This window comes from Acinonyx jubatus, chromosome A3 (genome assembly GCF_027475565.1).
Source record: "Acinonyx jubatus isolate Ajub_Pintada_27869175 chromosome A3, VMU_Ajub_asm_v1.0, whole genome shotgun sequence".
Taxonomy (NCBI): Eukaryota; Metazoa; Chordata; class Mammalia; order Carnivora; family Felidae; genus Acinonyx; species Acinonyx jubatus.
In genome coordinates, this window is record NC_069388.1 from 11,670,583 (window position 1) to 11,697,372 (window position 26,790).

A 26,790-nucleotide genomic window follows, 5' to 3' on the forward strand; every position below is an offset into this window, starting at 1 on the left:
AGGCCGCTGATTGGCCATCGCGGCCCCGGCGCGGTCCCCGATTGGCTGTGACGCGCGGCCGGGCGAGGCCCCCGCCGGCGCCGCCGCCGCGCCCGGCGCTGGGCGGTCATTGGGCGGCGTGATCTCGCCGCGGTTCCGCGGCCCTGCCGCCGCCGCCGCCGCCGCCGCTAGCTGAGCGCACCGGGCGGGCCGGTCGAGTGGCCATGGCGGGCGCCGAGGACGGGCCCGATCAGCAGCCGGAGCTCGATGAGGACGAGGCGGCGTATTGCCGGCGCTGGGGCGCGCAGCACGCCGGGGCCCGCGAACTGGCCGCGCTTTACTCTCCAGGTAGGACCTCCGGGCCCCCCTCCGGGCCTGCAGTCACTAGCCCGGGCTACGGACAGCGATCCCGGGTTCCCTAGGTGGGAACCCCAGCCTCAGGCCCCGATGCAGAACTCCAGCCTCTGCTTCTAAACTTGCAAATAGCGCCCCCAAGTCCGGGGACCCCACCCCAGCGCCCCTTCCAAGATCAAGCCACAGCCCCAGCCACGGGGCTTTCTAGATGAACGTACAGTGCCTGTATCAAGGAACTGCCACATCAGCTCCCCGGGCCGCATACAGAGCTCCCATCGCACCCCTCGATCCGGATCCTAGCCTCAGAGCACCCGAGGCTGCAAAGAGCGCCCCAAGACTTAGTAAGGACCCCCATCCCAGGACCCTGTCCAAGCCGGACGCAGCCCTTCAGCTGCATGCACTGCCCCCGGCCTCCTAAAAGTCACATCCCATTCCACGTTCCCTAGATCCGGAATGCACACACTAGGGCCCTAGTTGTGCCCCAGCCAGGGCCCTGGGCTGCAAACAGTGACCTCACCCCCCCCCCCCCCAAATCTGGGCACATCAGCCTCTCTGCTCTAGAACCTCAGCGCATGGGGTCCAGGCTTCCTAGCATCCCCGACGCCGCCCTTCCCCCAAGCTCTGTTCTAGTTACAGCTTCAGTGGCCACAGACCACCCCGCTCCCCCCCTCCCCACCTCCCGCAGAGAGGGGCCTCAGCCTTCGCTGTATTCCAGAATCCCAGGTGGTGAGGGCATGGCAAATCTTCCAGTTTCAGCCCCTCCCCTGCGCAAGCCCCAAGTCCAGCCCTTGCTCCTTTTCCATTGCATATATTAGCCCCCTCCCTTTAGGACTTGGGGCTGGAGCCCTCCCTTTCCCCAAACCAGACCACAGTTTCCAGACCCTTGGCCCCCCCCCCCCCCCCATTCAGCCCTCAGACCAAGGTCCCTGGCTCCTTCCTACTGTGCCTGCCACTTAAATGCTCCAGTGAGCACCAGCTCCCCCACCCTCCTCGGACTTCCAGAAGAGCCCGGGGAATCTCATTGCCTGGGCACTCTGTCCCCAGGGGTTAAGGAAGTGCCATCAACTCCAGAGTCAGGTGACTAGGAGCCGCAGGAGGCCCCTCCGCCTGAATGTCGCCATCACACCAAGCTTTGTTTGTCAAACATTCTGACATCTTTCCTTTCGCCAGGGGACAGCCACCACGCACAGCCCTTGCCTGGCGTGGGCATGGGTCCACTACCACCTTTGGCTTTCTACTCTGACTGGCCTGGGTTTGCAGACCATCTCTGCCATCACTGGCTGTGTGACCTTGGGCCGTTGGCTTTCTTGTTGAGTCCTAGGTCACAGAGGCCGCTCTAGACTTGCAGTGCCATGCTCTGGGAGTGATTTTTTGGAACCTGACTTGGGCACCTGGTCCATGATGCCGTGGTTTCTTTAGCCTGTTCCTAGAGCGCCTAGCCTATGGACTTGAAACCGCCTGCGCGTCCTGGGACAGACTGGACGTGGCATCCTGGCTGCTTCTTTAGCTGTGTGACCTGGACCAAGCCACTTTCTCTCTCTGAGCCTCAGTTTCCTCACCTCTAAAAAATGGATACAAAGTAAAATTTATCTGCCCCTTGGTGTTTGGGGGAAGACAAAATGAGATCATCCACCTGTTGTTTTTTTTTTTTTTTTTTTTAAGTTTATTTATTTATTTTGAGAGAGAACAGGTTGGGGAGAGGGAGAGAGAGAGAAGCCCAGGCAGGCTCTGCACTGTCAGCACAGAGCCCGACACAGGGCTCAAACTCAGGAACTGTGAGATCATGACCCGAGCTGAAGTCAGACGCTCAACTGACTGAGCCACCCAGGCTCCCTGAGATCAAACTTTGAGCAGCACCTGGCTTGCAGTGGGCACTCCCTATTGCTAACCCAGTAGTCTGGCCTTTCCTGTGAGTTTCGGAGTCAGCTGTCTCTCCTCTCTGGCCCTCAGACTCACCACATGAGAATCGAGGGTAAGGATTTAAAGGCCTCCTCCTTTGGTGTCCAGCTCTCCCCACCTGAGTAAACCCTACCCACTTTCAACCAAATCATACCCCGGCATCCTGAGCTTCCCCAAGGGACTGCCGTTTGGGTCTGATTTCCCCAAATGCCCTTCACCCTCTGAAGAACAGCCCCGGAGGGATCTGAGATTGCAGGCAGCCTCCGGGTGCCCCAAACCTTCAGTCAAGGCCTTATCTCCTCCTGACCTGGAGCAGAGAGGAAGCCAGGCAGTGAGGAGAGAGGAGTGAGAGACTGATCAGACTGGTTTCTCCAAATTTCATAGGCCTCCACCTCCCTGTCCCTTTCCTGCTGGGCTTGGGGGAAGTACCTTGACCTCTCTGGACCTGACTTACAAAATGAGGGACCAGCCTCAACACATAGGGAGCATCTTTGTCCCAGTCCCTGTTCTAGGCCCCAGGGGCAAAGCAGTGAACAAGACCGGGAAAAAAAAAAGGTGGCATTTTACTAAACCCAGTAAATAAGGAAAATAGCCCACTTGCCCAGTGGTGGCAAACATTATGGAGCAAATATAGAGCAGAAAAGGGGGAAGTAAAATATTGGGGGCAATAACATTTCAGAGAGGGGGCAGTTAAGACTTCACTGAGTGAGTAATACTTGAACAGAGACCTGAAGATATTTGAGGAAGGATGGTCCAGATCAGGGACCCAGCAAGTGCAAAGGCCCTGAGGGGAGCACGCCTGGAGTGTTTGTGGGACTGCATGGTAGGAGTCCCATGGGCTGGAGCAAAATGAGCAAGGGGAGTGTAGGAGAAGCTTCTGGGTTCCAGGACTGAATTCTTGAGATTCCTGGGGCCAGAAGTGGATTGGTACTGTGACAGTCGGCAGCCATGAGAAGGCAGTTGACATAGCTGACATTCTTGAGCACTGGCTGTGCTGGACATTTTCTTCACATGCTCATTTCACACTTAGTACAACCGTCTGGGGCACACCCTCAGTACTAACCCCATTTTTCAGGGGAGGAAACCGAGGACCCCATCACCTCCTCATCGCCCACCCCCCAAAGGTGTTCTTCCTAATGCTTGTCCTGCTTGGGATTAGGCTTGCATTTGCCCCTAGCAGAGGGCCAGGTCAGCAAGCCCGGGGACGGCTTATGTTTGATTTGCCTGAAGTGCTGTCACTTCAGGGATACCCTGTCCCACTTGAAGACATTTCCGGAGGCTTAGCAAAGAGTAGGGACTTGCCCGGAGCCCCATAGCCCGTTAGCAGCAGAACCAGAACACTGGTGGAAGAAGGGGGGCGTTCTAGGTTCCGTGTTCTTAATCTTCACTGTGGGAGTGAGCCAGCCCCGGGGTGGGTGTGCAGGAGGGGGACCAATGTTCCAGGTCAGTGGAACAGCATGCGTGCAGGGCCGCTGGCAGAGAGAGTGGGCCTAGTGTCCGCGGGGAGCTGTGAGTAGTCTAATCGAGGCGGCATTGGGTGGTGGGAGCAGCAGGGCCCAAGGAGGGAGGCAGCCTCAGCCGTACCCCGTGGGCCCCGAGGGTCTGGCCAGGGTGCGGAGGCCCGGGCCTGCGGATCCCACGAGCCCCCTGCACTCCGGGTTTGGGTTTTACGGCAGCAGCCTGCCCTGTGCTGGGATTTGTGGAGGACCTGGTGGGCTCGCAGGCCTCGTGGGCAAGCCCGCAGGTAAGGCAGGTGTCCAGCTTCCCGGCAGGTGCCAGCTGAAACCTGCCTATATGTGTGCCACTTCTCAGGTGCCCCGGGCTCCAGAGGTTGATCCTGAGGGGTCACTGGAGCCAGCTGTTCAAGCCACCCTGGCTAAGTACAGGTGCCTGTGGCCCTGGGGGACACAAGGGTCTCTTAGCTTAGGGTCAGAGGAAAGATTCAGTCCCCCCACGTGGGCCTGACTGAAGCCAGAGACCTGGGGCCCTTTCCCTGGCGAGGCCTGGTCCCTGCCACCCTGGGCTGAGCTTTGTCTCTGTTTTCCTCTGTCTTGTTCTTTTTCTATTTCTTTGTCTCTCCCCTCTGGCCTTGTTCTTTCTCTTTTTTTCTCTTTGTCTTCCCATAATCTCTCCGTGACTCTGTTTCTCTCTGTTTCTCATTTCTCTGTGTCTCTGATTCGTCTTCGGTCTCGTCTCTGTCTCTCTGTCCCTCTTCCTCTGCCTCTCTCTGGTCCCTCCCTGCCTTCTATCTCCTGTGCCCCCACCTCCCTGAGGCCAAGGGGCATCAGAAGTGCAGATTATTCAGGGCTTCTCTGACTGAAACTGGAAGAGTCGGGCCCGATGCCAAGCCCGTAGCTGCCGTGGCCTGCCCCCAGGAAAGCAAAGATGGCCGAGGCCTGGCGCCTGGCCTTCCCTGCTCCTCCCAAGCCCTACAGCCACCACACATAGGCCCAATCTCCTCCCCAGGCCAACAAGCATTCACTGCCATAACTCAGCCCAGATCATGGACCCTGGCCAGGCCAGAGGCTGGCTCAGGAAAACAAGGCCCAGCTCTCTGCCAGAGGTGGCCCAAGCTCTTATGTCCTGAGCAGAGACCTTCTCTCCCTGGGCCTCAGTCTGCCCATCTGTAAAGTGACACCACTTAGACCACCTGACCCTATAGGCCCTGCCAGGCTGACGGTCCATGCTGTGACTTTGGAAAAGTCGTTTCATCACTCAGGCCTAGTTTCTCCCTGTGAAAGACAGGGCAAGTGGTCCCCAGCCCACAGTGTATGGGAAGGGCTGGCTGAGCTCATCCTGACATTGTACCTGGCACATAGTAGGTGCTCAATGAAGACTGCTTTTATGATAGATGTACTTCTTATGAATCAAAGTTGAAGCACTTGGTCTGCGAAGGATCCAGATCCCAGAAGCCAAAGATAGATGGGGTCTAGAAGGGAAAATATTCAGACTTCAGGGACGTTCTCGAAGGCATGGGAAGAGAGCCGGGCTGTCTTTAGAACATCCAAGCTAACATGTCCCGTTGACAAGCTCAGGATCCAAACCCAGCTCCTCATTTTCACCCACTGAGCCTCAGTTTCCTCGTCTGCGAACTGAAATCACATAGTTCCTTCCTGGAAGGACTGAGACTTGAACGAGAGAGAGACTGTCTCAGGCTCAATGCAGGTGACTGCAGGAAGCCACCCAATGTGAGGCCACAGGGAGGGAAGGAGACTGGGCTGAACCAGGAACCCCTGCCCCATCTGACGGGAGCAGCTGCTGCTGCTCAGGCCTGTGGTACCCAGAGCCTTGTGTTCTCAAGGGAAGCAGGAAATTAGGAGTTTTATATGATTTATTTTTTTAATGTAGCTAGTTTTTTGTTTTTCTTAACTGAGAGCTGAGTATGCTGGAGGGAGCTGCTCCCTGCAACATCCCTGATGTGGGCCACACCCGACCACCCCAGCTGTGCTAGGCCTCAGTGTGTGTCAGCCACCGTTACTGTTATTTGATCACGTTGCTGTCCCTGCAGGCTGGGGGTCAGGCAGGTTGGTCGGCATTGAAGAATCATCTTCTCCTTACCCCTTCCACATGCCCCTCCGGACTTCTGCTTCTGAGTCCCAGGCCCTGGCCGCAAACAGGAACCAGAAAGGGGAAGGGCCAGCTGGGCCAGATGACAGTGACCCCAGGTAGGGGCTGCTGGGGCAACAGGGTCATGGGGCCCACGGGGAACAGTCCCTGACGAAGAAGTGGAATGCAAGGGGTTCTGGGCCCACTTCTGCTGCTGTGTGACTACCACTGGGGTCCTGCCCTCTCTGGACTTGAGTGTCCTCATCTGTACAAGTGGGGGCCAAGAGGATGCAACCCTGGGCGTGTTCCTTCTCCCCTCCGACCCTTGGTCTTTTCACGGGGCAAGGGGAGGGCAGCTGTTCTGATTTTGGCCCAGGGCACAGTGTGCTGTGGTACATCCTGGGTAAGGCCCTTCTCTCTCTCTGAGGGACAATGGAATGCCTAACAGGAGCAATGGAATACCTGATATTTCCTTCTAAGGTGCTTTGGTGACGAGCACCCAGAGACAAAGTCTGGCAGTTGTCCTCTAAGACGACGTATAGGAATTTGTTTATTCCACGGGCATTTATTGAGTGCCAACTGTGTGCCAGGGCCCTGGTGAGCAAGCCAGACATGGCCCTGGGCCTCCTGAATTCACATGCGGGTAGGGGAAGAGGGACATCATTCGGGCAGTGACAGCCCCTCAGGATGGGCCCCATGTTGGAGGAGTCCGAGAGTCAGAGGAAGCATCATGGATAGCCTCCTGGAGGTGGAGGTTCCAGGTTGAGATCTGCAGGAGCATTGCCAGAGTCGCTCCAGGTGAGGAGAGCAGACACAGGAGGAAGCCTCTCTATCTGCCATGGCCCCCTTCAGTTGTTGACCACTCACAGGGGCCTGCCTGGCCATAGGATCCGAGTCTGTAACTGACTAGCTTTGCAGCCTCTGCTACTTCTCGGGGCCACTCTGACCCTCAGATCTCTCATCTGCAAAACGGCATCACCTCAGCAGGTACCTGGCATATAGCAACTGCTCGGTAGATGTTAAACACTAATGATGAGAAAATTATTGTCGTTAAGGAGCTTCCATGCCCTTGGGACCAGCTGCCTGGGAAAATAATATCCCCAGGGGACCTGCAACACATTCTGTGTCACCCACGCGATGTTTTCGTTTCCTTTTATTCATTTATTTTTTACTTTAATTTACAATTACAAGAAAAGATTTTTGGTGGAGGAGCACATTCACGAATATTAAATTCCGAGAGGAATAAGTGGAAGCCAGTCTTGACTAGACAGTTTCTTTCTTTTCTTTTCACACATAAATGGCTGCTTTTTTGCACTTACCAGTAGGCCCTGGACATCTTCCCTGTCCACATACAGACAGCCGCCCAGACTTATTTTCTGGCTGCAGAGATGCCGTGGACCAAGTTAATCTGGCTGATCCCTCCGGTGTTGGACTGTTCAGACACCTCAGACGGAGCTGCAGTGAGTGAATCAGCTTGTCTGAGCTCACATGCCTTTTAAAAACACGCGGCAGGAAGTTTAAAAAGAGTTCACACACCGCTTCTGATTCCTGGCTTCCCTTGGGTGTTAGAAGTTCAGGCGTCCTGGGCCCACACTCCCAGCTGGCAGTGGTCAGGCTGTTAGCGACCACTCCCCACGCCCACACTTGACAGAGGATCCATGGGCAGCCAGTACCCCATGGCCCCCACCCAGCCCACCTTACTGCTCCGCGTCACCTGCCTGGTGGCTGCAGGGCTTGGGAGCACCTCCTCTTTCCTGTGTTGTGCTCCCAGACCCCCTGCTCCTGGCAGGAGCCCTGCACGTGGTAACCAAGGCCCATTTCTCCTAAATTCCTGACTCATTGGAGCCTTGCTGGATGGCAGTCGGGCAGGATCTGATCCTCTGGGATTAAAGACTCCACTTCCGAATGATTACCTATAAAAGGGGATAGGTGATGCCATGATGTCAGTTTGAAAAAGCTCATTAAAGCTCCCTCTGGGGCCTCCGGGGAGAGCCCACCAGGTCCCGGAGACAAGTTCTGGTCCTGTCTGCCAAAGAATCGGCCCTTCAAGGCAGGCTTCACGGGCCTGTACCTTGGGCAGACTCTCCCCCTACTCTGGCCTTTAGTGACATCGTCTGTGAAATGGGTGGGCGTTCTTCGTGGCAGTCCCTAAGTTCAGCCTGTGGTTAGCACCATAGACTCCCTGAGCTCTGAAGAGCTCCTACAGGGTTCAGCTCTGCCTGGCTTTGGTCCTCGATCCCTCGGCCTCCCCCACCCGCCCCACACTCACCTCTGGCCTCCTCTCCCTGCAGGCAAGCGCTTCCAGGAGTGGTGCTGTGTGATCTTGTGCTTCAGCCTCATTGCCCACAACTTGGTCCACCTTCTGCTGCTGGCCCGTTGGGAGCACACGCCCCTCGTCATGCTGGGTGTCAGTGAGTACCGATTGCCCCGCCGCCGGCCTCAGTTTCCCCAGGAGTCAGGGACCCACTCTGATGGCAGCTCGCGTACATGTGTAGTCATGTGTGGCTGTGTGTGCTTGGGTGTGCACGTGCACTGTTGGACACACTCGTACCTCAGGGCCTTTGCACATGCTGTTCCTCTGCCTGGAACTCTCTTCCTTCAGACACCTACCTGGTTCACTTCCTCATCCAGGTCTCACAGGTCACCTCCTCGGGGAGGCTCTCCCTGATTATCCCTCAAAAGTAACAGCCCTGCCATACACCATCACCTCAGCATACTGTGTTGTCCACTACATTTGTTTGTTTAGTATCTGTCTCCCTTCACTCAAATCTCATGTGCGAGGCCTGGCACATGGTAGGTACTTGATAAATATTTATGGCATCAGGAGACGAATGAATGGGCAGGCTGTAACTTATAGCACATGCTGAGTGTTTCCCATTGGTCAGTCCTCCCCCATCCACAGCCTGGGAGGTGGATGCTACACTTGTTGTCATTTTCCAGATGAGCAAACTGAGGCTCAGAGAAGGGCCCGTCCAGCATCACACCTCAAACCAGAAGCACAATAGAGCTCTCCTTTCACCGTCTCCACTCCCAGGTCCTGAGGTGACTCCCTTCCTTCCTGCCTGCGCACCGGCCTCCCCTCTGCCCTTGAACTCAGGCGCTCATCCCTTCCCCTGCTCCGGGCTCCCAGGCTGAGGGGGGCGGCTGTGCCCTTGGTCTGTCCGCCCAGCCCTTCCTGCGTGTTCAGCTCCCACAATCTCATTAAAAGCACTCTGGCCGCCTAAGCCAATAGTGCTCAGGCTGGCTAATTGGGCCATCTGGGTCTGCGTTGGGGTGGGCCAGCTGGGGGAGAGGGAGTTAACCCCTCCGGTGCTGGGGAGCCTGGGCCCCGCCTCAGGAGCCACACCCGCCCCCCCTTACCCAGGGGTGAGAGGGACCGTGCACCTGCAGCCTCTCTGCGTCAGAGCCCTACATTCAGGGGCAGGAATGTGGCCGGCGTGAGCCCTGATGCCCCCTCTGGGGGTGGCTGCATGCAGGCTCTGGGTTCAAGTCCCAGCTCTACGGCCTTGTGGCTGTGTTGCCTTGGGGCTAGGGTTGTTGCATCTCCGAGCCTTGTTTCCACACCTGTAAGTCGAGGCTGCTTGTGGCAACTGCCTCCTCGGGCTGTTGTGAGGGCCTCACACAGGTGTGTAGCTGCTGAGGGGCCAGCGACTGAGCAGAGGTGGGAAGGAGACCCCACCTGACATAACCACTCGCGAGGGCTCAGACCGCCGTGGTCTCTTTAGCAATGGATTCTTTCCCAGGTGTCCACTATGCACCAAGCTGCACGTGGAGTACTTTCAACTCTTGGTGTCGAGCCAGTGCGGAGGTTGGGACCGCCGTCCCCTGAGAGGCCGGGCCACTTGCCGGCTGGCCCAGCAGAGTCCGGCATCACACATCCAGACGTGCCCAGCTCTAGAGCCACAGACTCCCCCAGCAGGGCCCGTAGGGCCTCCGGTTAGCACTGGGAGGACAGTGTGTCTGAGCCCACGTCTGTGTTGTGTGAGGCAGGAGGATGGGTGTCCCAGGCCGTCGCCACCTTCCTTCCCTGGTTGGGATCAGAGCCTCCAGGCCCTGGCTCGGGAGCGCTCTGGCCGTCCGGTCACCGAATGGGACACCAGCTCCCCCATCCCACGCCTTGGCCTCTGAGCTGATGAGAATAGACCATCTCCTGATAGTGGTGTTTGCACAGTCCCTAATTGATTTAAGTAGCCACCCTGATTTGTGTGTTAACATGCAGGAGGCGAGGCACCGTGCCAGTCTGCGGAGCTTGCCTCTAGCCCAGCACTATCTCTCCAGAAGCCTGGTGCCCCTGGCAGGCCCTGGAAACCAGGGAAGGCGGAAACATGAAAAGGTGCCCAGTTGATAAACACAGACAGATGATGCAATGCTGGGAAGCAAAACCGAGATAAGAGAATAGCCAGGGAAGAGTTGAGACGTCAGGGAAGGCCTTTCTGGAAAAATGACATCCGCACGCAGACCTGAAGGAGGTGAGGGAGGAGGCCAGGCAGATATCTTGGGGAGGGGCAGCAGGGAACAGCAGGTGCAAAGTCCCAGAGGCTGGGATGCACCCAGGGAACAGGCGGGAGGCCAGCGTGGCTGGGGAAAATTGATCAAAGGAGAGGTAGTTGCTGGCTGCTGAGAGAGACAGGGTGCAGATTGCGCAGTGCCTTGGTCTGGACTTGGGGTTTAATTCTACGGGCCGTGCGGAGTCGCCGGGGAGTGTCCCGTAGGGAGCTGACATCAGCTGGGGCTGCAGGCGGGATGGATGGGGGCGGGGATGCTGGCCCACACCCGGTGAGGGCAGCGGCGGTGGTGCAAGATCCTCAAGTTCTCAGTAAGCTGTGCGAGGCGAGCGGCCAGAGCATCCTGTCACGCTGGCCGTGAGTGGTGACCCACGGGCTTTGATGGAAGGGATGGGCTTCCATTGGCAGAGGCCTGAAGAGGCGGCTTGAGACGAGATGCTCGAGCCGCCTGCCTGAGAGCCAGGGCAAGGTGCCGAGCAGGAAGTTGGAAATCCGAGTCTGGAGTCCAGGAAGGCGGCTACAGATAGAAATCTGGGAGACCTCGCAGTAGAAGAGGTGTGTGAAGCCCAGAGGCCGGCGGAGAGCCCCCAGTGCTTCCATGCCGGGGGGGGGGGAGGAGGAAGAGCCAGCCGGGGCGGCCAGAGGGGCTGCAGAGGCCGGGAGGGGAGAGTGTCTCCAGAAGACTTGAGGCTCAACTGACAGCAGCCGCTGAGCAGAGCCAGCAGGACGGGGCAGCGAGGGGACCACCGGATCTGGCCACATGGAGGTCGTTAGTGACCTTGACAGGGACAGAGTTGTCGTGAATGAAAGAGCCAACAAATGAACGGCCCTGGGAGCCTTGAGCTGTTAGCGGCACCCGGGGAAAATGGAGGAAAAGCGTGGGCGCCCACGAGTTGGCCCTTGAGGAGCTGAGTAAGAGTTTTCTGGCAGACAGAGCGGGGAGGGTGTTCCGGGCAAGGGAGCCCGGGGAGTGCAAAGACTGGTGATGAGGTCGGAGGGCCCACGGCCTCAGGTCAGGTGAGGAGTCTGTGCTGAACGATGGTAGAGGCGGGATTTCAGCAGCCCACCCTCGCGGTCCACCCTCGCGGTCTCCACACCAGGCCTTGAGGTGGGCAGCAGCTAAGAAGTCACAGCTGGGTAACCTGTGGCGAGGTGAAGGCCCCAAGGGACCCAAGGACTATCCCAAGGTCACCCGGTGAGTCAGGGTAGCCTGGGGTGACTCATCGCCTGTCCTGTACCCTGTGGTACCATGGGGTGCTAACCAGGCCAAAGCTGCCCTCACGATGAGCCAGCTCTAGCCACTGCCCCCTGCGCCAGGACACAGAAGCTCTGTGTGCTTGCCTCTCCTGTCTCCACTAAAGCCCCCTGAGGCAGCAGGCCCGGAGGCCCAGAGTCACTGCTCTAGAAACCCCCACTCGCAGAGGCCTGGGGGTCACAGAGCCCAAGGAGCAAGTTGTTTCTTCTCGCCAAGAAATCGTTCCTGACATCTGTCCAAAGCACACATCCCTCCCTGCTCTGCAGCCTGAAAAGGCCAGGTCATTTGACAGATGATAAGACTGAGGCCTGGAGAGGGTGGTAACACCTAAACTACTAACTATAGCTACATTTGGGAGCGCTTACCATGTCCCAGGGACTCACTTGACACGTATTAGCCCAGCTTATTAATCGATTGTACTTAAGTAAAGTTAAGTGCTATTATTAATGTTCCCATTTCCCAGACCTGGACGTGAACACAGCATCATTGTGAATGGCCCTCACAGTAGTCCCTGGCCGCCGGTCAGCAGCCCTGACTGCCCTTACCCTCTGAGTCTCATTCCTCCTCTGGACTCTCCTCTGGAGAGTCGGGATGTGTTGGGGCCCATAACTATGGACGTGAAATAAGATGATGCAGTTTTTCAGAAATAGACTTTATTTACTAGAACAAAAAAGAGTATAGAGAGTTCCCGTAGGCTCCATGCACCCAGTTCCCCCTGTTGTTAACATCTTATATTTTACATTAGTGTCATACATTTGTTACAATCAACATACCAATATGGATACATTATTACAAATTAAAGACCATGGTTTATTCAGATTTCCTTAGTTTCTACCTAATGTCCTTCTCCTGTGCCAGGGTCCTTTCGAGGATACCACTCACATTAGTTATCGGGTTCCTTTAGGCTCCCTGTGGCTATGACAGTGTCTCAGACTTTCCTTGTTTTGGGGGACCTTGACAGTTTTGAGGAGCCCTGATATTTCTTTTTTAAATTTTTTTTTTAATGTTTATTTTTGAGAGAGAGACAGAAAGACAGAGTGCGAGCAGGGGAGGGGCAGAGAGAGAGGGAGACAGAATCCGAAGCAGGCTCCGGGCTCCGAGCTGTCAGCACAGAGCCCGACGCGGGGCTCGAACTCACGAACCGCGAGGTCACGACCTGAGCCGAAGTCGGATGCTCAGCCGACGGAGCCCCCCAGGCGCCCCAAGCCCTGACGTTTCACAGGATGCCTCGCTACAGGAATTTGTCTCATGCTTTTCTTAGACCACGTTGTATGTTTCTGGGAGGAGGAGCTGAGAGGCAAAGCACCATTTCCATCACATAGCCAGGGCATGTACTTGACCTTGACCACCTGGCCCGCGGAGTGTCAGGTTTCCCCCTCTGAAGTTACTCTCCTCCCGCTTCCCCACCGTATCTTCCCTGGAAGAAAGTCCCTGGGCACAGCCCGTATTTAAGGTATGAAGAGTTATATGTTCCAATAATGCATGTCTAACACCTTTGGCATAGTGCCTGGCGTAAAGGATGCACCCCATAAATGTTAACCACTGTCACAAACATTGTTTTTCTAATATTGTTTTTATTATTATCATTCTTTTCATCTGTAAGGATTAAATGCTTAGGATGATTAAGGAGATAAGATGTGTAACCAGCTTAGAACTGGCCTTGGTACAGTTTAGGGATTAAAAGAGATAAAACATTTAAGGGGCTGGCACAGGGCCTGGTACCTATAAGTGCTCAGTAAATGTTGAGTAAAAATAAATAAATAAATAGTTGGCATTTTTATGAAGAAATGATGGCATATGTCCGCCTCCAGGTTTGGGTATGAATGTCCACAGCAGCTTGACTGCTAACAGCTTTATACTGATTAACTCAGGGAATATTTACTGAACCCCTAATAAGTGCCAGGGACTGGGAAGGAGACGGGAAATAGGAAACGCTGGAAGATGGGGGTGGTTATAATGTCAAACACTCAACGGATGTTTGAACAAAGACCTGGAGGGAGTGAGGGAGGGAATTGTGCTATACCCTGGGAAAGAATGTTCCAGGCGGAGGGAACAGTAAATGCAGAGAGAGACCCAGAGGCGTGTGAGGGTATGCAAGGGACAGGGCGTCAGTAAGCCAGTAGGGTTGAGATGCAGCGAGCAGGGAGAGTGATGGGGGCAGCACTGGGATGTTACCTCGCCCAAGCAGTCAGCCACTCTGCCTCAGTTTCCCTGTGTGCAGGAGTGGTTGTGCATCCTGCTGTGTTAGATTGGGACCTCAAGGCAGGTTAAGACCCCAGCTCTGCCACTTGCCCTCTTTGTGACCTTGGTCCAGTTAAACTTCTGTTCTCCAGGACTCTGTTTCCACCCCTGCAAAGGGGGAATAAGGAGGGTACCAGCTTCAACCGGATTGTGAGAATCCACTGAGATCAAACACGTAAAGCACTTGTCTGGCACTGAAGGTGCTCAATAAATGGCAGCCACTGTTTTTTGTAATCGTCATTCCCATCTATCTAAAGGAAACTGGGGCACAGAGAGGTTGAGTATCATGCCCAACGTCACACAGCTAGTGAGAGACAGCTGGGATTTCCTGATCTAACAGCTCTTAACCCCTGTTATACCGAACCTTCAAGCAAGTGGATGGTGTTGGGGTCTTTGCAGGAGTCCAGTTCTGAACACATTGAGAACAAGGAAAAGGCCGCCAGAGGCCAAATTACCACATTTATTGTGATACAAGCTAGGTTGGGGAGGAAGGCATGGCTACTGCCTGCACCTGAGGGGATTCTGACGACAGACCCCAAAAGCACATTTCCATCTATTCACTGGCAGCACTGGAGCAGAGTGGGCCTCCCTCTGTGGAGTGATTGGGGGTCAGAGAGAAGGGCCCAGTCAGCTCCTGATAGGGAAAAGTCGAGCTGATCTGTGCCTGCCCCCTTGATTCCCTCCAGACTCCCCAAACAAATGAGTCCCCACATATCCCTGGGCAGAGCAAGTAAAGGGACAGGAGTGCTCTACCTGAGACTCCGTTCACAGGGAGGAAAACATCCCAAGTAGAGAAGAGATACCACCCCCCCGTAACGAGTGAGTGAGCAAGCAAGCAAGTGAATGAATGCGGGACTCCCTGATTTGGGGCAAAGGGTGGGCAGGACTGTCGCCTGCCTGGTCCCCTACCTCACCCACCTCTTGTCCACAGTTGCAGGCGCTCTCATTGCTGACTTCTTGTCTGGCTTGGTGCACTGGGGAGCTGACACTTGGGGCTCCGTGGAGCTGCCCATCGTGGGGAAGGTGAGTACCTTGACCCAGCCCGTCTCCTGCAGAAGCAGGTTGGGCTATCTGATGCAGGGTGAGCCCCCTTCCTCTCCGAGCTTCCCGTTTCCCTGTTTGAAAGGCAGAAGCCATCATTCCAGCCTGACCCCCTGCGTCTCCTCGAGGACCAGAACAGACTAGAAATCCTGGGATTTCTGGAATTTTCTGGAAGCAAAAGCATCAAGCATGGGATAGAGAGCTTTGAACCCCTTGAATTTGGGGACCACGGCTCATTCTCCTTTGCCAGCCCTGTTGCACCTCACCATTCGTTCTAGTTGAACTTTTACCTTGTGCCACACTGTTTGGGTACAAACAGCCTTAACCAAACAAAGGTACTGGTCCGCGTACCCGAAAATTTCAAGAGGAGAGCCAAGTGAAAGCGTGGCTGGGTCCAGTAGGACAGACAGACCATGCTCTCATGACTCCGTCTCTCTCTGTGTCTGTCCCTGCTTTCCTCTCTGTTGGCTTCCCTGTCACATAGGCTTTCCCTTCATCCTTCCAGCTCGGCCCCCTCAGTGGAAAGAGAACTCTCCTTTGCCACAGTTGCAGCCAAAGTCCCATAGCACTCTCCCATTGGCCCAGCTCAGGTCACGTGCCCATCCCTGTCAGTATGGCGGGCAAGCCGGAATGCTCTGATTGGCCAGGCCAGGGTCACGTGCTCACCTTTAGGTTCTGCCCCATCGGAACAGTATGTACCGACAGAAGAGGAAGAGGGGGAGGCTGTTACCAGAAAGAGGGGCTTGGACACTGGGAAGAAATAGAGGGGTCTGCCTGCCACTGTGAGGGGTGTCCTCAACTGTATTAGAGTGGGGAAGAAGGGTGGAGGTGGTCTCCCAACTCCCCTCACACCCCTGCTGGGGAGACTGAGGCCCAGAGTGGGGCGGTACCGTGCCGCGGTCCCCACCTAGTCATTTTGACTGCCTTCTGCTAGAGCAGCTTAGAGCAGGACCCTGAAGGTTGGGGGGGCTCTGTAGCAGTATGATGGCGGAGCGTTCTGGCATCCTGAAGGCAAGGAGGTAAGCCCGAGTCCAGTATGCGCAGCAAGTGGTGGAGAGAGGCTGGCCACCACAGGCTGACTGGTCGGACGTACCCCTTCTCCCACCCTCACCTCCACCCCAGGCTTTTATCCGACCCTTCCGCGAGCATCACATCGACCCCACAGCCATCACGCGACACGACTTCATCGAGACCAATGGGGACAACTGCCTGGTGACACTGCTGCCTCTGCTGAACATGGCCTACAAGTTCCGCACCCAGAGCCCAGGTGAGTGTGCCTGCCAGCTGCCAGGGGGCTGTGGGGACACGGTCCCCTCACTACCTTAAAAAACTTTTAGTTATCATCCTGTAAAATTGGCACATTTGACATAAAAATCTGTGCTTCCAGCTTCTCTTGAACAATCCAGTCCGGCCATCCTGGGCCCTTGTTCCCCTCTGGCTTCACTGGGAGGGAGCTGAGCCGCGGCCGCCCCCTTTACCCAGTCCCCACTCCTCCCTGCTGTCCTACACCTGGACCAGCTTGCTCACCTGCATTACCTGCCTGGCCCTCAGGGCTTCTGGCTTGGCTGCCCTGGCTGAGTAGGGCCAACACGGGCAGTGAACTCAGGAAGTTCTGAGTTCTGATCTTTGCCCTATTTTAAGGAGGGAACCTGTCCCAAAGCAAGTCATTTCACCTGTCAGAGCCTCAGTTACATCATCTGCCAGGTGGGCAGAAGGCGGGGGAGGGGAGGTTGAATACTCCCGCCAGGCCGCGTCTTGTCCTAACAACTTGATACGTCGCTGGTCCTTGGAGCAGCCCCTTGGTGGGTAGAGGTGTGGGTGTCTGTGGTGTGGTGCCATGGTGGCTGCCCAGATCCTCCCCACGTGTGCACCCATCCCCCAGTTGCCACGAGCAGCGGCTGCTGACGGCTCCCAGCTGTCCCTTTTGGGAACCGCCAGGGCGGGTCCTACGTCTCCCCTTGGGATAAGCCTAAAGCCAAACGTAAAGGGACAGGAAAAGCCGACAGAAGACCAGCCCTCTCACTTCTGGGTGGGACCAACTCTGTGGAGCCATTAACCCTCCAGAGCTGCCCCCAGGATCAGGCTGAGACAAGACTCCCCCAAACCCATCATTGTTTAGCTCACCCCCTGCTTTCCCCACTCCCTCAGATGATTTTCCGAACAGAAGATACCCTCCCCCCCCCTCCCCCCCCGTGAACCCTTGTCTCAGGCTCTGCCTTTGGGAACCTGGACAAAGACTTATTGCCGTGTTAGTGACGATGAAGTTGAGACTCAAAGAGGCAGAATCGCTGGCCCAAGCTCATGTAGCCAAGAAATGTCAGAGCACGGACCTGAACCCAGCTCTGGCTGACTCGGGAGCCCACACCCGTAACTATTTCTTGTGCTTCCTGTACGATCTGCCCACTGAGCAGAAGAGAAGCCTGAGGCCCAGAGGGGAGTCTGAACTTGCCTGAGACCATGGGGGAGGGTGGAAGGAGGCCAGGGAGCTGCCCAGGGGCGAGGAGCCGGGGCCAGGCTGGTGGTGGCCCTGCCCCCGTGACAGCCTCGACACCCTGTCCCCCCCCCCCCCCGCAGAAGCGCTGGAGCAGCTGTACCCCTGGGAGTGCTTTGTCTTCTGCCTGACCATCTTCGGCACGTTCACCAACCAGATCCACAAGTGGTCGCACACGTACTTCGGGCTGCCACGCTGGGTCACCCTCCTGCAGGACTGGCACGTGATCCTGCCACGCAAACACCATCGCATCCACCACGTCTCACCCCACGAGACCTACTTCTGCATCACCACAGGTGCGGCTCCAGGGTGGCGTGGAAGAGGCTGCCCTGCCCCCACCCCAGCTCTGCCTCTATTCTCAGGGTTAGGAGGGCAGAGGTCACAGGAGGAGGTCATATCATCCTTGCCCTGCAGGAACATGCTCTTAGATTCATGTGCCAAGCGTAGGTGCTGAGGACGCAGCAGCACGAGAGAGACCGCCTCCCCCACTCCCACCTCCTAGAGTCGTGATTTCAACCATCCATCCATCCAGCAGATATTTGTTGAGCACCTACTATGTGCCAAGCGCCGTCCTGGGCTGAGGCTCCAGCACTGAAACAAACAGGCAAAAATCCCTGCCTCTATGGTATTCACATTCTAGTAGGGGACATTCCATTTAACCATGCTAACTGCTGGTAGGTGAGGAGAAGGAAATGGGGGACTTTACCCTTTAAATAAGGTGGTCAGTGCACCGAGGAGACAGTTGAGCTGAGGGAGAACATAACGCAGATCTGGAGGAAGACCAGAGGGTGTGAAGTCCCCGAAGGAGGAACACACAGGCCTGCTTGGTTTGAGGAACAGCGAGGAGGTCAGTGTGGCTGGAGCAAAGGGCACTGGGGGCAGGGGGCAGGGGAGATGACAAATGCGCAGTCGTGAGGAGTGCTCTGGCGAAAGCGAAGCAGGGTGAAGGGCAGAGAGGGAGTAGGGAGGCCGGGGTGTAGCTGTTCATGGTAGGCAGTCAGAAATCTGGAAGAAGAAAAAAAAAAGCGTGGGAGGGCCCTGCAGCTAAATAATGACAGAACAGTTCAGGCAAAGGGAGTAGGAAGTACAAAGACCCTGAGGCGGGAACACGCCTGGTGAGACCAAGGAACAGGAAGGAAACCCACCTGCCATCAGTAGTTACAGGACCAGTACCAAAGAAGTGAGGTGAGTTGAGCAGGTTTTCTGGGGTCAGCTGGCATCTTTCAAGATTAAGGGTGTCTGAGTCAGGCTACAGCTTACGATCAGCTCTCCACTCTTCCGTGTGAATCTTTAGGAAGCAAGCCTCCCTGGATGTGCTTTGTTCTCACGCACAGCGTGGGGCTGCAGCCGCCACCCTACCTAGGACTGTCACGGGGCCAGGGCGTGAAGGGCGCTATGGCAGATGTGAAGTGCTTGGCACATAATAAGTGCTCGATAAGTCGCGGCTACTAGTCTCTGTGGGGAGAGAGGTGCGTTGTCTTTCTGGAGACAGAACTGAGAACCACAGAAAATATTCTTCGTATGTCTTAAGGTCATGTTCTTTGAGAGCAGGTGGAGGGGGTGGAATTGAGGCTGCCGAGATCAGTTAACTGCTCAGCCAAGCCTAGGATCGGGCCTGGTTTGGCCACTCGCTAACGGGGAGACTCCTCTCTGAGCCCGTCTTCTCATGTGGAAAATGGGAGTATCTACTATTTGGGTAGGAGGCTATCATACAGATGAAATAAGATGGGAAGTAATATTTACTGAACATCTTTGTGCCAGTCACCATCCCAGACACTCGGGATCAACAGAGGGAGAACAGAGTTCTGCTCTTTGGAGCAGATGCTGTGGTTGGGAGTTGGGGAGAAAAACCAACACAAAACAGGGAAGTGGCCACAGGTTATCATAAAGGATATAAAGAAACAGAAGAGGGTGATGTGGTCAAGGAAGGCTTCCTGGAAGAAGTGGCAGTGGAGCCCAGTGATAAGAAATGCTGCCACTGTGCCTGGCATATAGTAAGCACTCGGTAAGAAAGTGAACGAGTGAGGGGACAAAGGCATGTCTGAGCAGCCCTAAGCCCACTGGTGGGAGGTCCCCATCCCCTTGGTCAGCCCTTGTCCCTCTACAGACTCACTCCCTGTTGCTCCTGCCCCAGGCAAAGCCAACTTTGCTCCGTCTCCTCAACTGCTGCTCTCCCACTCAATGCCCTGGTGCCCTGTTTCCCCCCTGCAGGCTGGCTCAACTACCCTCTGGAGAAGATAGGCTTCTGGAGACGCCTAGAAGACCTCATCCAGGGGCTGACCGGCGAGAAGCCTCGGGCCGATGACATGAAATGGGCCCAGAAGATCAAATAACTACTCCGAGCCTGCCACCTTGTTGCCAACCCTCCCTAGCCCCCTAAACCGAAGCCATCTGCCAAATTCCAGCCTCCTCGTGCTGGCCCCTCCAGATGGAGAGGATGCCTCCTGGGCTGGGCCCGGGCACCCCCAGCCCACCCCTCGTGACACAGAATACTTGAGCCACTGATTTTTCATTTCCTTTTTTTCATTTTCTCTCCTTGGCCCCTCCCCAGCCACCTGAGCTGCTGTCTCCAAGCCTGACTCTGCAGAAAAAGGAGCCCCGCCCTGCCAGCTATTCCGTGGGTAGAGGAGAAGCTCACCCACTCCCTACGCTCCTACAGCACCCCCACCCCCACCCCACTGGGCAGCCCTTCAGCGTGGCTGGCGTTGGGGCCACTGAGTCGTCTTCTCTGTCTCTCGTTTGTCCCCAGTGGTCTAGGAGCCCCCAGGCACACCTAAGTGTCCCCGGCGCATTTGCCCTGCCATGGCCCTGTGAACTGACCCCGAAGACCTGGGTGGGTGGACAGCCCCAGGCACCACCTTCAGCCTAGCCTGTGCACCCAAGAATGGCAAAGTGAGCAAGGGTCTGAGGGCAGCCGGCCAGAAGAGGCAGGAATCCCCTGCCCAAGTCTGGAACCCCTTCTCCCCTGCCCGTTCCCCACCTGCCCACGTGATTCCAGCCAGAGCTGATACTTCTAATCAGAGGATGTCTTCACAGAGTGCAGCCCCTGCAATGGGTCTTGGTCATTTGGAAGGGGACACGGTGTCCCCTCTGGCTAGGGGAATGTCAGAGAAGGAAGAATTGGGCTGTTTTGTTTTGGTTTTTTTTTTTTTTTTTTTAAAGGTGCTTGCTTGTTTAATGTAAATAATAGAAAGCCTTAATATCTTTTCTGTAACACGGAGTAATATTTTAATGTCACGTTTTGGATGTACATAATATATTTATAACAAAGCAGCAAGAGTCTACTTAACCTCGGCTGCCTCGTATTTCCTGGTTGGCTGGTGGGGGGGTGGTTAAGGATCCTGGAGAGTAAGACCCCACCTCTACCCCATTCCCAGCTCCCTTCCCCCAACCTTGGGCTCAGAATGGGAGTTTTTTCACCGGACACAGTGAATTAATGTTGCCATGTGCTCCAAACACGTTTGGAGGGGACCCATGATTGGGTGAGGAATGGCCTTGCAGGAAGTCATGATGATCGAGTAATGAAGGCTGATCCCTATTAGTGAATTCCTTCAGCAAATGTTATTGGCCTGGTGTGTGCCAGGCTCTGACCTGGACACTGGGACACAGCACTGAACAAACAGACAAGGACTTACCCTGGTGGAGTTGACCTCCTGAGAGACAATAAACATAAATAAATGCATATGTACATTCAGATGGTGATTTGTAAAGAAAATCAAACAATACTGAATCACATTGGAAAAGCAGGGTGGGGCTGCTTCGGCAGCATTGGTCAGGGAGGGTCTGAGAAAGTGACATCTGACCTGAGACCTGTAGGAGATTGAGCCAACTAAGGGAAGCGGTGGCAGACTGGACAGAAAGTGCAAAGGCCCCGAGGCAGGAACAAGTTTGAGGTTTTTAGGACACAGTGGGACTGGACTGGAGTGAACAAGGGGAAAGTGGAAGATATGGTTGGAAAAATCGGGACTTGTTATATGGAGCCTTACAAGCTGAGGAAGTTGGGAGACACTGGACGTTTTAGATAAATATCTTGTTCAGTTACTCATTGAACAAGTAATTACAAGGCACCTCCCATGTGCTAGGCACTGAGATTCAGTAGTGAACATTACAATCAATATGTAGCCTGAGCTTCATAGTTTCTGCAATATTAGCAAGAAAAAGATGTTAGGGACACAGAAATTGTAAAATACTCTTCAGAGTGGTCACAGATAAAGCTTTTTTTTAATGTTTATTTATGAGAGAGAGAGCATGTGTAGGAGAGGGGCAGAGACAGAGACAGAGACACAGAATCTGAAGCAGGCTCCAGGCCCCGAGCCGTCAGCACAGAGCCCGACGCGGGGCTCGAAACCCCGCCGTGAGATCATGACCTGAGCCGAAGTTGGACGCTTGACCAGCTGAGCCACCCAGGCGCCCCAGATAAAGCTTTGCCCTGAAAGTATGCCCACCACTAGACTTGATTTGTGACTGTCCGAGGGGATCCCAAAAGGAAGGGGAATTAGAGTTCAATTCATTAATGACAAAATAGCTTAAGTAAAAATAGCTAAAATCATTTTTATTAACTCCTATAATAACTGAAAAGTTGAGTTAATAACTGACTTAAGGTTTGGCAGAACCCAAGGGTTCACATGATTCACCAGACCTTGGTCAATCTACTTCCGTTTTTCTCTTGAGTTGAGACTTGAGATTGGACCAGCTCTGCAATCTCAGTGGAAAATTTTCCCCGCCCAGTGGCCGCAGCAGAAGCCCAGGCCAGGCTCCCACTGGGACAGATTGTGTCTTGTGGTGGTTCGTGGTTCTGATTGGCCAGGTTTGAAACAGGTTCACCCGGAATTGCAGGGATGGGAACAACACTTCCCAAGCCACAGGATGAGAGGAGGGAGATGGTTCCCAAAAGAAAAGGTAAGGTGTTATCAAAGGAGGTCTACAGTGGATGGGGCAGCCAGCCAAACTCTGGAGGGGTCAGATAAGCAGCCTTGGGGCTGCAAGAGTTGGTTTCCTGTTCACAAGCCCCGGTGGGGAGACTGTCCAGGCCGAGCAACCTGTGTTAATTACCCTGGCCCAGCAAAAATACAGCCTAAGTCCAGAGAGGTGAACTGGCTTGCCCAAGACGGCACAGCTGCTAAGGCAGAGCCAGGCCTCACACACAGACTTGTCTTGCTGCTCCTGAATCCCAGGGACTGGGAAAACACCTTCAGAACCAGAAGGAGTGGCCGGTCTGATTGTGTTGGGTCATTTGTGAGATATGGGTGTTGCAAACAAGTGCCTGTGAGGGCTGGGCAGGGGGAAATGCTCATATCTGCTGAACACTTAACCACCTGCCGGACTGCAGAGAGCTCCATACATCGGATCTGAGAGGTGAAGACACTTAGCCCCATTTGCAGATAAGGAAACTGAGGCACTGGGGTCATGTAACAGGCCCACGGTCACATAGCTAGTAGGTGGCAGGGCTGGAATCCGAGCCCTGATCTGACCCAGAGCCCCTGTGCTTTCACACCTGCCTGTAGCCCCAGTGGAGGGATGGAAGTGAGGAGGCAGGTGGCAAGTGAGAAACGCGTCGAGAAAATAGCAACAGAGCAGGATGAGAAAGAGCAGCTGACACAGAGGGCTGGGATGCCCTGGAGACATCAGGCCCAGAGAGCAGCTGCTGCTCACATCAGCTGATTAAAGAGGAGCCAGAAATCCAGATTTTTAAAGATGTTGGCTCCATTTTTTAAACATACAGTAGACAAGGGCGCCAGGGTGGCTCAGCTGATTAAGCCCTCAACCTCAGCTCAGGTCACGATCTCATGGCTGGTGAGTTCAAGCCCCGCATCAGGCTCTGTACTGACATCTCAGAGCCCGGAGCCTGCTTCTGATTCTGTGTCTCCCTCTCCCTCTGCCCCTCGCCCACTTGCACTCTGTCTCTGTCTCTCTCTCAAAAATACATATTAAAAAAATATATATAGTAGGCAAAATAAAACAGGTGTACGGGCTGACTTCTGCCCTCAGCTTCCCAGCTGGTGCGGGATGGCCTGCCTTTAGGTGGTTTTGTGCTGCTATCTGGTGGCGGAGTGGGGCAGGTAGCAATGCAGGGCAAACGTGTATTTCCAGCTTGGCTGGGAATGCCCTGCATCCCCCTCTATGCTGGCTGCTTCTTCCAGGGGATCTTGGAGGGGCACCTGTCCCCAACTTTACCCCCGCCCCCTTTTGATAAACCTAAAAAACTTCAAGCTACCCTTTAAACTATTCTTTAATAGGTAATGCATGCGTAAGGTAAAGACTAAGAATCAAACAGAAGGATCTAGAGCAGGGGTCCACTGATGGCCACCCATGAGCCAAAGCTGGCCCACTTGTTATTCTATGGCCCCAGGAGCATTTTTTTAAGTGGCTGGGGGGCAAAAAAGAGTATTTCCTAACACATCAAGTTCAAATTTCAGTGTGGCCGTAAAGTTTTACTGGCACGCAGCCACACCCATTCATTTGCACATTGCCTAATACAGCAGCAAAGTTGAGAGCCAAATGGCCCTCAAAACCTAAAATATTTACTTATGTGGCCCCTTACCAAAAAAAAAACAAAAAAAATCTACCAACTCCTGGTCTAGAGTGAAGAGTAACGTGTTCCCACTCATGTTTTTCCAAGCCCTCAGTTTCCCTCCCCAGAAGCCATACTTCAACAAGTCCCTCGCAAATCCCTTGAACAGGCAGAGAGGCGTGCCCGGCCCCTGCTTTCACACAATCAGTAGAACATTATACACACAGTTCGGCACCTTACCTTTTCTCACTTAGCGTATTTGGGAGACAATGTTAGATCAATACTTCCTTCCTCTTTTTGACAGCCGTGTAGCATTCCAACTTCATATTGGACTTTCATGTTTTAACTCGCCTTTTGTTGCACGTTGAGGTTGTTTCCAGTCTTGGGTAATACGAGACTGCTGTTATGTGCAGGGGAGAACCTGAGTCTTTGCACATCGGGGCCAGCAGACCCCTGAGGGGTTAATTCCTAGGAACTGAATGGTTGGGCCCCGGGTGTCTGTGTTACATTTGGATAGTTCAGGCCAAATTGCTTTCCAATTGCCCATCTAAACTCACAACTTTTGAGAGTGCCAGATTCCCCACACCCTTGCCAACACAGTGTGTTATCAAGTGTTTTGTTCTTTGCCAATCTGATAGGTGGTTTTAATTTGCATTTCTCTTACTCTCTTTCATTGAATCTAAGAGATCATTGATTGTAAGATGCATCCTGATTCCACAGATGTGTGAGTGTAATAATGTGCATCTCAGAATCATTGAAATATAGTATGTTGAATGACCGCGGGTATCTTACCTCATTTCCTTACTCTGTACATGTCCTTTTCCTATTTTTCTTGGGAGGCAGGGCAGTAGTGGTTAAGAGCTTGGGGTTCAAATCCGAGCTCTGCCACTTACAAGCTTGTAACTTTGGCCAAGTTACTAAACCTCTCTGTGTCTGTTTCCTCATCTGTAAGAAGAGATAACAGTACCTACCTTATAAGGTAGTTGTGAAGCTTAGATGAATTAATATATGCAAAATACTATGTTCCTGGAACATAGTAAATGCTGCATAAATGTTGGCTATGATTAACATCTTTTCTTTTGGACTGTTTATCTTTTTTTTTTTTTTTTTCCACAATGAGTTGCAAGGGCTCTTTATAATGTAGGGAAACTCACCCTTTGGTCGTACCCACCCCACCGCCCCAGACTTCTGGTTCTTATTTATTTTTCCCTGACCACAAAAGTAACATGATACAAAATTCAGACATTACAGAAATGAACTGTATAGGAAGAAGCCAACGGAAACAACTCAGATGTCCATGGAGAGGAGTGAGTAGATAAATTGTAACATCCCCCTATCCACCCACTCCCATCCCTTTTGGGTTTTACATACTTCAGCAACTTCATCAAATGTTAAATAAAACATTTTCATGTTATGCTTCAGACACACCCCAGAGGGACATCATTCCATGTATGTGCCATGAAATGCCATTAGCAAGTGTGTTTCTCACACCCACTCAATCTCAGACCCCCTCCCCAGGCATTCTACTCTCTGTCTTCTGGGTGCCCACGATCCTTCCTGTGAACAATTTGTCAGCTTTACATTCTGTAGTTTGTATTATAAATGCTGTAGCAGGAGGTTGGGGAGTTTTTTCTTAACTATAAATTGGAAATAGGATCATAAAATTATATAATGTTATCTATAAGCTGGCTACTCCAAGTGCGGTCTGCGCATCCCCTAGGGGCTTGTTAGAAATGCAGCATTTCAGCACAACCCCCACCCCCAAACACACATACAGAATCAGAATCTGCATTTTAACAAGACTCCTAGTGATTTGTGTGCACATTAGAGCTTTGAAAAGTATTGCTCGGGGGGCACCTGGGTGGTGCAGTCAGTTAGGCATCTGACTTCGGCTCAGGTCGTGATCTCACAGTTTGTGAGTTTCTGTGCTGCCTGCTCAGAGCCTGGAGCCTGTTTGGGATCCTGTGTGTGTTCTCTCTCTCTGCTCCTCCCCTGCTTGTGCGCACTCTCTCTCTCAAAAATAAATAGACATTTAAAAAATATATTGTTCTAGAGGCGCCTGGGTGGCTCAGTCAGTTAAGTGGCCAACTTCGGCTCAGGTCATGATCTCGCAGTCCGTGAGTTCGAGCCCCGCGTCGGGCTCTGTGCTGACAGCTCAGAGCCTGGAGCCTGTTTCAGATTCTGTGTCTCCCTCTCTCTGACCCTCCCCTGTTCATGCTCTGTCTCTCCCTGTCTCAAAACTAAATAAAATGTTAAAAAAAATAAAAAATAAAAAATATATTGTTCTAAAAAATAATACTGTAGGCTTCACAAGTATGCTGCATTTTTTACATTTTGAAATGTAAAAATGCAGGAGGCATTTTATCTTAACTATACCTGTGAGGCACTCATGCCTTTCACATCACACAGATTCCCAAACTGCCCAGATGTTTTCCCACCTTGTTGAGAACAGTGTTTGACTGAACGCTGGAGAACAGGCCACATGTGTCTCTTCACTGGAGCACTGTGCAGCCTCCTGTACCTACCAGGTATGCTTTTGACTGTAAATAGCGAAAACCTACCTTCAAGAGCAGCTTCAGCAATAAAGACACTTATCTCACGTCTTACGAAATCTTAAGAAACCTGTAGGTAGACAGCCCTGGGATTCCTTCAGCAGCCCAACCACATCATCCGAGGTCCTAGCTCTTGCTATCTTCCTGTGCCAGCACCTTCTTTCCCTGTACACCTGTAATGTACCATAGACTTTGTGGCCTCTTGCTTGCCACAGCCCCAACCATCAAAAAACCTCCTTTTATAGGAAGGAGGAAAAGGGACAAAAAGAAGCTTTCTCCTCAGTTATTCTTGAGGGAGGGAAACTTTCCAAACACGTCCCCTCCTCAACTCATTGGTCGGAAAGAACTAGGTGACCCGCGCACCCTGGGACCAATCACTGGCAAAAGGAAATGGCTGTGCCAGTGATTAGCTTGGA

The 26,790-nt window shown here is 53.8% G+C and overlaps 1 protein-coding gene across 2 annotated transcripts; it reads left to right on the plus strand.

The window, feature by feature from the left end:
* Positions 1–85: 85 nt before the first annotated feature.
* PEDS1 (plasmanylethanolamine desaturase 1) lies at positions 86–20,600 on the plus strand. Of its 2 annotated transcripts, none has more exons than XM_027046722.2 (6): positions 86–327; positions 8,070–8,189; positions 14,711–14,802; positions 15,943–16,087; positions 17,395–17,607; positions 19,523–20,600. In XM_027046722.2, exons 1-6 carry the CDS (start codon positions 204–206, stop codon positions 19,642–19,644), a joined length of 816 nt encoding a protein of 271 aa, XP_026902523.2. In that variant the 5' UTR covers positions 86–203; the 3' UTR covers positions 19,645–20,600. The 2 variants fall into 2 exon arrangements, with proteins under 2 accessions (XP_026902523.2, XP_026902525.2); XM_027046724.2 differs by lacking the exon at positions 86–327 and adding an exon at positions 3,624–3,741.
* Positions 20,601–26,790: the final 6,190 nt, after the last annotated feature.